This window comes from Podarcis pityusensis (assembly GCF_964106645.2).
Source record: "Podarcis pityusensis genome assembly, chromosome: Z".
NCBI lineage: Eukaryota > Metazoa > Chordata > Lepidosauria > Squamata > Lacertidae > Podarcis > Podarcis pityusensis.
The window spans coordinates 41,398,058-41,407,420 of record NC_138044.1 but is presented as its reverse complement, the minus strand read 5'-3'; the positions used below and the strand labels follow the sequence as shown (position 1 = coordinate 41,407,420).

General features: G+C 40.8%; 1 protein-coding gene across 3 annotated transcripts in view; it reads right to left on the bottom strand.

Moving 5' to 3' along the window:
• Positions 1-2,027: 2,027 nt before the first annotated feature.
• The window catches only part of NRK (Nik related kinase), a 130,463-nt gene continuing 123,127 nt past the window's right edge, over positions 2,028-9,363 (bottom strand). For all 3 annotated transcript variants that reach the window (XM_080991075.1, XM_080991074.1, XM_080991076.1), the window contains one exon: positions 2,028-7,633. In XM_080991075.1, coding sequence (XP_080847201.1) covers positions 7,550-7,633 — 84 coding nt within the window. In that variant the 3' untranslated portion in view covers positions 2,028-7,549. The remainder of the gene's footprint in view (positions 7,634-9,363) is intronic.

Below are 9,363 nucleotides of genomic sequence, written 5' to 3'. Positions count from 1 at the left end.
CAAACAAATGAACTGAGTTAATCTTTTTCAAAATAACACCAAAGCATGTTTTCTGCAGCTATCTTTTTACAGGTTCATTATGGCATATGTTTTGCTGATTTGGTGCCCAGTCAGGTGTATTTTGCCTCATTTGGATATACATATTATATGTATTTGTGAGTAGAGAAATGGGGAAATGCTAGACACCGGGAACAAAAAGGCTATTGCATGCAAGAGAGCCGTTTTGTGATATATCTGTGTACAGTCCCAGTGTGTACAGGGTAAGCAGAGCGACTATTCTCAATTACTATTGAGAATGTTCTGTTACTATTGGTAGTAATAGAAGGAGACCTATTCCACTGGCATAGTAAGTGGAACATAGGAGAAGATGCAGGATCCATTCTCATGGAGGATCTTAATGCATGTTCTTTGAATGCCTGGGAAGGAATATGACCTTCCCCTGCTTAGAATCTTCCTAACTTTGCTTTGCTAAGGGTTTATTTACCGTATTTTTCTCTCCATAACACTCACTTTTTTCCTCCTAGAAAGTAAGGGGAAATGTCTGTGCGTGTTATGGAGTGAATGTCTACGGATGGCGGGGGGATCTGCTGCAGTCGTGAGCAGAGGATCCATGGTTCCCCTTCCTTCCCTCCTCCGTGGCTCGCTTTGAAACAGCAAAGCGGGAGAGGAGCCGCTTACACCCCACGTGTGTTCCTTCTCCCCTTAAACCCCTCTCCTGCATTATTAGCAGCATCCTTCTCCACACACCCCACGCGTGCTCCTTTTCCCTTGAGTGCTTTTCCTTCCCTCCCCACTTAAAACGTGGTTACAAAGCACGGATCCACATGGATCCTCAGGATTTTTGCACTGGGTCACCCCAAATTCACCATCAGATCACATAGCATGTCCATGGCTACAGCCTGCACCAAAAAACACACATGCACCCACTGTTTCATGGGGCCGCAATGGCGCAAAAACGTGGTTACAAAGCATGGATCCACATGGATCCTCAGAATTTTTGCATTGGGCTGCCCCAAACTCACCATCAGATCACATGTCTGTGGCCACAGCATGAACCACAAAAATCATACACCCATTGTTTCATTTAGAATATTTTTTTTCTTGTTTTCCTCCTCTAAAAACTATGTGCGTGTTATGGTCAGGTGCGTGTTATAGAGCGAAAAATACGGTAATTTGTATGCTGCCCTTCACCCAAATACAAAACAAAAACAAACCAATACCCCACCCCACAAACACATTTTAAAAGACATAGGATGTTAATCAGCCAAAGGCTATGGTTAAAGAGGAATGATTTTTCCTGGCACCTAAAGGTGTATAAGGAAGGTGCCAGGCACATGTCCTGGAGGAGAGCATTCCACAAGCGTGTAGCCACTGCAGAAAAGGTCTGTTCTCATGTTGCCACCCTCTGGACCTCTCATGAAGGAGGCACATGAAGAAGGGCCTCAGAGGATGAAAGCAGGGTCCAGGTAGAAAGGTGGTCTTTGAGGTACTGCAGACCTGAACCAGTTAAGGCTTTGCAGGTCAAACCAGCACTTTGAATTGAGCCTGGAAAGTAACTGTCACCCAGTGCAGTCAGGCCAGAATTGATGTAATGTGCTCAAACCATTTTGCCCTGGTGAACAACCTGAGTGCTGGATTCTGCACCACCTGGACATTTAAGACTCTGAATTTTAATAGTTTTATCTGAGTATACACCATACATTTAAGCACGTAGCTTCCCCCCAAGAATCCTTGGAGCAGTGGTTTGTTAAGGGTGCTGGGAACTGCATATTTGTGAAGTGTAAACTACCGTTCCCGATATTCTTTTGAGGAGGAGGAAATGACCTTTAAATCTTGGAGATAGTTGGTACAACTCGGAGAATGGGAGTGATTTCTGTATTGTTTTTTCAAAGCACTGGCTCATGTTGAATACTGTGCTCTTCCAACAGAAATAAAATTGAATCAGGTGTGCTTAGCTCTGTGCTGCTCTAATTATACTTGACATTATATTAGTTATCGCCAGAATGTAAGGGTTAAAAGAAATCCAGTTTTCTGCTCAGAATATTGCTTTATTTTTGCTGTTACAAATATACAATTTGGACATTAAAGAACAATTAGTATAAAATAAAAAATTCCCAATGACATACAGTACATAGCATTTATTGTTTTCACTTTCTGGATTCACCGGTTTGGGCTAGAACAATGCAACTTGCAAAATAAATGTAAGTGCACAATTTATTGCTTTCATTACTTTTTTTACAACAGTAAATTACAAATATGGAGAATTCTTTTAAGAAAAGCAGTTGTGGGAATGACTAGGACATCAGTATTGCTGGATTCTTATTAATAATTATATTCTCTCCCTAGAGCATTTTATCCTGAATAATTATTTCACTTGAATTTTGTTTTCAAAAAGCAAGCAAGCAAGCAAGCAAACAAACAAACATGAGCAGAGTTTTTAAGGCTGCAGTCCCAACTCTGGTGGCCTGAAAATAAGCCCCATTGAATTAAATAGGGTTTAGTTCTGAGTTAGGATTGTGTTAATCTTCTCAGGGCTCCCTGTGCATGTATCCTACCTGACTTGCTTACACAGAGGCTAGATTACACTTGGTATCTATTGAACATTCATTCGGATTTGGTAGCTGGGAGGTTATAAGGATAATCAACAGTTATCCTGCTTCACTTGCTTGTAATCTTCCCATTGACCTCAAGCCTTCATAAGTCTTCCTGTTAATCAATTTTCAGTATGTTTCCATGCAAGTAACTGCAAAAAGTTATTCAAAAAAGATAAAATTGTTGGGTGAGGACTGGGAATGTTGTGTCTCTGAAACCCTGAATTTCTGCCAGCTGTCAGTGCAGCCCATATTGGTCCAACTCAGTTTAAGGTAGCTTCCTGTGTTCCTTTTGTATGCAATTTTACTCAAAAACAACTCTAATGGAGTTGAAACTTGCTTGCAAGAATGTGGGCATGGAATCACTCAGCAACCTGATAGTTCACCAACATTCGCCTTTCTATTTTCTTCTTAGTGACATTTCACATACCTTTCCTGACCATTTATTCATTTCTCCCTACTGGCATTGGTTGACTCTCACAGCGTTGCTCTTCCTAACTGTTGCATTAAGTGTGAACTATGAAAAAACCTGGGTTTTTTGATCTACCATGCTTAGGAATAACAGACCCCTATCACCTAGCTTTTGTTAATGCCACAGCAAAAGAATAATGTCTAAAGACTGCTTATCCCACGGCAAACTAATAATAAAGATAACAGTACATATTCTCACACTGCAATTCTATGTGTTTTCTCAGGCATTGGTCCTGCTGTGGTCAGTGGGGCTTCCTCCTTGGTAAGTGTGTGTAGGGATGCAGCCGTAATGTCCAGTTTGTGTTCTCTGCAAGACCTCACAGACTACAGTTCCCATCAGCCACAGCCAGCATTCACAATGGTCAGATATTTAGTCTAATAACATCTGAAGGGTGCCACGCTGGCCATCCCTGCAATAAACCATCATTAACTATTTATCATGAGTGTACAGATTGCTCCTGTCCTGCTAGTGCATGGGAGCAACAAACCACGATTCTTAGCTTAATCTGGCAATCGAGCCAGGGCTCATGGTTTGCTTTCCCTAAAGCAAAACCTGATATGCAAGCCAAGGTTTGCTCTTGGCATAACCACTGTAGTTTGCTTGGAGCCAAACAACCACAATACCTAGTTCAGATGCAATAGCAGCCAAGGTTTGTGGAGTTTTTTCCCCTCCCACTTGCAAAAAGGAGGGGAGCAAAACACGAGCAGTCTGCATGTTCTCAATGAACCATTAACCAAACCTTACAGTGGCACGTGAATGCAACATGGAGAGGTGGCAACTTATATAAAATATTGGGTGGCGTGTGGCAGGTAAGCCCTACCCCACAAAATCAATCACAGAACACAGCACACACATACCATTTGAATGGCAATGCCCATCAACTGGGAGGGGGGAGGACTGGTCCCCTCAAATAATCTATGGAGGGAGCTGAAGGGACCTTGGCCTCTAGGAGTTAGTTCCTATCGCAGCCTGTATATCTGCTGTTTTTTGTGCGAACTCTGAACTGTCTGAGACTTGGGAGAGAAAAGCAGCCATCCCTACATACCCTACATAACCTTTGCCACACATCCCCATACCATCCTATTTTCTCTACTGATAGTTCTGTAATTCAAGAGGGAAATTCTGCTGTTGCTCTTTGCCCATCCCATAGATACACTCTTATAAAAAAAGAAAAGAAAAAAGTCAGCAAACCAACGGATTGAGCTACATAGGAAGCTGCCTTAAATCAAGTCAGACCAATGGTTCATCTGCTTCGTATAATCAGCACTGGCTGGGAATGGCTGTCCAGGGTTACAGACAAGGGTCTTGCCCTAAACATACCTGGAGAATTCGCAGATTGAACCTAGAATCTTTTGCATGCAAAGCGATGGCCCAACTACAGAGCTAAGGCCCTTTCCCAGCCACGTAGCTCAAAGTGGAGGAATCATTTATCTCATTATGTATACCTGAAGCCTATGAAACTTTTATATACCAATTACAACTGATGATATTAAATCAACTGAAATTTCCCCTTTTCATTTTAACACATTTTTAAAAAAAGCATTATAAAAACAAGTTGGATAAGTGCTGGTGAACACTTGGCTTTCAGTGATGACCATTTGTTTACTTAAAGTAGTTTTCTAAAAGAGAAAGCAAAAGATGGTTTCAGAATGTCAGGGTGACTTGCAACTCTGCTGGTCCTTTCACTGAAATTGACAAAATGCTAACAGATTTCAAGCCCCTTCTTCACGAAGTACCACACTGATTTCCATGTGGTTTATTTGCAGATGATAGTTTCAACCAAACAAGGGCCATTGCAAGCAAGTTCAGCTAAATATCTTAGGAAGTTAGAGGTTTTTGGCATTTCATGATCTGTCTCCCGAAATTCACTTTTGTGTGTGTGTGTGTGTGTGTGTACACAACTGCCTAAGGCAATTCCCCCGACAGTTGCGAGATATCTTTTCGCATCTATTTGCATCCAAATGTCCTGGAAAATACCTGTATGATCTTGGATAAACTCCTTTCTTGAGTCTCAACAACTGAGTTAGAATAGTGGACTGACTCAATTAACTCAGTCAGTAGAGCATGAGACTCTTAAGCTCACGGTCAAGGGTTCAAGCCCCACATTGGGCACAAGAGTCCTGCCTTGCAGAGGGTCAGACTAGATGGACTTCATGGTCCCTTCCAATTCTACAATTCTATGATTCTATGAAATCACAAAAGGCAGGAACACAAACTATGAGACAACACAACTGGACTCCCCTTCTGCAAGTTAAAGGTACTGCAGCAAATCACAACTTCACAAGTGACCTACAGCCCATCCTTGGGAATACTGAGAAAAGCAGTTGACGGAATACCATTGTCAGCACACAGACAGCTACCCAGCTTGAAATTACCACTTGCTGGCAATCAGTTGACTAGGGGACGCATCAAGGGGTGGGATCCTGTAGCAAACCAAAGAGCCCTTTTAAATAATTAGATTTTAAATCATTAGATAAGCTCACAAATCACTTCCGGTCATTCATATATATGTGTATATATATATATCTCCTTATGTCAGTAATGTTCAGATGAGATCCTGATCAAGAAAGAGAATGACTTGATACAAATCTGACACAAATAGCAAGAAGGCCAACCAACCAATTGATGGGTGAACCTTTGACTATCCTAGCCATTCCATCAAGGGCCTCAAAATGGCTATCTCCTCCATCAAATTCTGGGGGGAAGATACAGTGTGAAATTGTGCAATAGGAGCAGATGCAAAAAGAAAACAAACGTTTAATTTCATGAAGCAAAGATCACAGCGGGGAGTTTCCACTTCTTGTAAAACACGATGGAAGAAATAAAAGGGGCATCGCTTTAAGGTGGAGACTCTAACAATGGATACTGCTTCAGCATTGGCTTCCTTGCAGTTGCTTAATCTGGTGTAGCTAGCCATACTCAGTCAAAGCTTCAGCTTGTAGAATAAAATCAAAGAACTTTCTCAGATACCTGAAGTCAGAGCACCCCAATATCTGTTCTGCATATTTTAGCAATTAACTAAAATCGTTATAGCTTTGCATAGGTACATAGGGAGTTGCCTTAGTCAGGCTATCTAGTGCAGTATTTTATGGTTTTGGCAAGCATTATCTCTCCAGTTTTTTCCAGTCATAATGCTGAGATAATGCCAAGGACGGAATCTGAAACCACCCGCAAACATAAAATGTGTTACCGAGTCACAGTGTCCTTTGAAAATACATCTGTCTGAACATCGTCTGAAGGCCATCTTATGTGACCTTGCCGCTTCTGTTCTGGCACATCTCTATATTAATTTTAAAATACTTAATTTCCCCAACCTCCTATTCCCCTCCACCCCCACCCCAATAAAGACTGCTGTATATCTATCTTGGATAAAAAATATTTTGTATCAAGTTTTCAGTTATTATATAATCATAGTATGTAGTACTTTTTATAGTGCTTTGCATTTTTCAAAGTATTGCATGAACTTTAGCTAAGTCACAATTGCACATGTAAACCTGAAAGCTGAAGTCTAGAGTAGCCCAAAATATAAACCCCTGAGAATATAATTTCATGGTGGAAAAACACCAGTGTGTCACTATTGCTCAGACATAATTCATACACAATGCGTGTCAGGAGTTTTCTTGTTTTTAAAGGCTAATCAACTGGCAAATTCTGCTGTGTTAAGCTCCCACTGAAATGAGCAGGAACCACCCCCATTTCAGCAAGAAGTCCCCAGTGAACTGTGGCCCTTGTTCCTTTGGGTTGAGAAAAGAACATATTTACAGACTTATACACAAATAGCAATTTCTATTGAAACCAGATTATGTCACCAAAAAAACTAGAAGGAGCTTGGATGCTGCACTTGAAGTAAGGGCCACAAGTGCAAGCAAGGTTTGTAGGATCCATCTACAAACACCCCATGTCTGTAAGCAATACATTGCTGTTTAAAATATCATTAGAAATACATTATACAGTAATAGTGTATATAGCAGTGTACTGTCATTACGTATACAAGGTTTCAAAACCTGATAAAAATCAGGATGTCTCCAGGAGAACCCAGCAGCCCCATATGACTTACGGGTAACAGATCACTGGGGACTTCTCCCAGACTTGCCCCGACTGAAAAAAGAATCCAATAAGTCATTTTTGCTGAGAAGTAAAAGTTATCCCTTGTAAGTTCTGAGATGAAGATGAATACTTTTGGCTAAGATTTTTCAAGAAGAGCAAAAGGATACAAAACCAATTTAACATCAAGTGGATTTCCAGCTCACAGCAAGACATATATCTACATATTGTTGTCCAGAATGAAAAGATAAAACACTTAGCAAAACAACACTTCAATATTTATGTGAAAAGAAAAGAAAATCGAACTTTTCCACAGCTGAAGGACGGTATAATGATGGTAGGGTTCTTGTTACTCCTTGTGGAAAAATATGGAAACGTCTGCAACCGGCTTCCTTTTTACATCCAGTGGGAAAGATCAAACGATATTTCATCCTGATGTGATTTACCAGTTGAATAGTATGTTCTGGCCAAGTGTCATAAAGTATATTTGACTGCTGCCTCCAGACTGAACAGATGCAAAGAACACCTTGAGAAGAAAATGGGGGGGGAGCTAATGTTACTTTATGTTGATAAGAACATTTTAGCCATATCTGAGAATGTGGCATATACATCTACAGTGGTGCCCCGCAAGACGAATGCCTCGCAAGACGAAAAACTCGCTAGACGAAAGGGTTTTGCGTTTTTTGAGTCGTTCCGCAAGACGAATTTCCCTATGGGCCTGCTTCGCAAGATGAAACATCTTGCGAGTTCTTGTGAGTTTGTTTCCTTTTTCTTAAAGCCGCTAAGCTGTTAATAGCCGCTAAGCCGTTAATAGCCGCTAAGCCGCTAATAGCCGTGCTTCGCAAGACGAAAAAACCGCAAGACGAAGAGACTCGCGGAACGGATTAATTTCGTCTTGCGAGGCACCACTGTACACACACACACACACACACACACACACACACTCCATGTTAATTCAAAGAGATATGCACTTCTTTTACTGTTTTAAAAATACAAAAACTGTCTAGTTGAATCAGACCAAATTTCACCAGCTCCAATGTTCTGCATCTAACAGCAGCAAGCCCAATGAACCTTGGTGTTTACAAGCAACACATGAAAGTTTGTCCTAAGGATCTGGCATAAAGATGTGCGCTGCGGCAAAAGGAGATCCAACTCAGTGACCAATACTGGTCCTAGGCATCTTTGTAATTATTATTTTCCCCCTCATTCATTTTTTAAAGGCGTCAAAGTAATGAATCTCATAAGTTAATTACACAGAAGCACTTCCTTTTGTTTGTCATGCTAATTATTATTAAAAGGGCTACATTAATTGTCACTGCATGATGTATTCTCCATTCACACACATCAGAAAAGAAGATACTTAGAACCATTTATCAATGGTTTCAAGTGGGCGGTAAAAAGAAACAGCAATTTTCTCAAACTACAGGATAGATATGGAGTGTGGCTAACGTCATGTGTGCACAGGATGGATTCAAAAGCCACTGGTAGGAGTAAGTGGTTATGTGCACAGATAGCTCCCAAGTAAGTTCAACTTCTGGATCTTCAGCAACAGAGTAGTCTGCCCAGACCACAGGGCTGTCTGGGCCTGATAGGAATTGGAAGCCCAACAGCTTATGGCATCAGCTTCTAGAAAGCTGGCTTAGACCCTGCTAGACTTGATGGACCAATGCTGTGATTCAGCAATTGACAAATGTGTGTTAATGGTGGTTGATGGCTTTTCAATAGATCAAAGGGCTAGAAGAATATTACTGACTGATTTATTGATTGGACTTATTAGCTGCTTGTTACCCAAAGGTCTCCATGCAATTCACAGCACATTTAAACATAAGCAAAGACAAATTATACCATAATCAGGCACACACAACACTCCTACAATTCATTTGCGTATGGATGTTCCCCCCTGGGACCATGGGGGGAAAAGAAGGGCAAATAATAAATTAAAATAACATGACACCACCACCAAACAACACCCCATTAAAATTGGGAAATTTCTCAAGAATGTTCTGATTTTTATTTATTTTTTTAAAAAAGGGAAAGAAAATTTGATGCCTTTCCCAAGGCTGAATGTATTTGTGTAAAATAACAGAAACAGATTTTTGGATATTAAAACAAGACAAAACAAAACAAAACAAAAGACAAAACAAAACTGCAGTTTGAGAGAGATTCAGAGAGAGCTGAGTTGGGAGGTGTAAGCTGAAAACATCTGGGGATATGATCACAGAAAGCAATGGATCTGCTACTTGCAGGAGTGCTTAA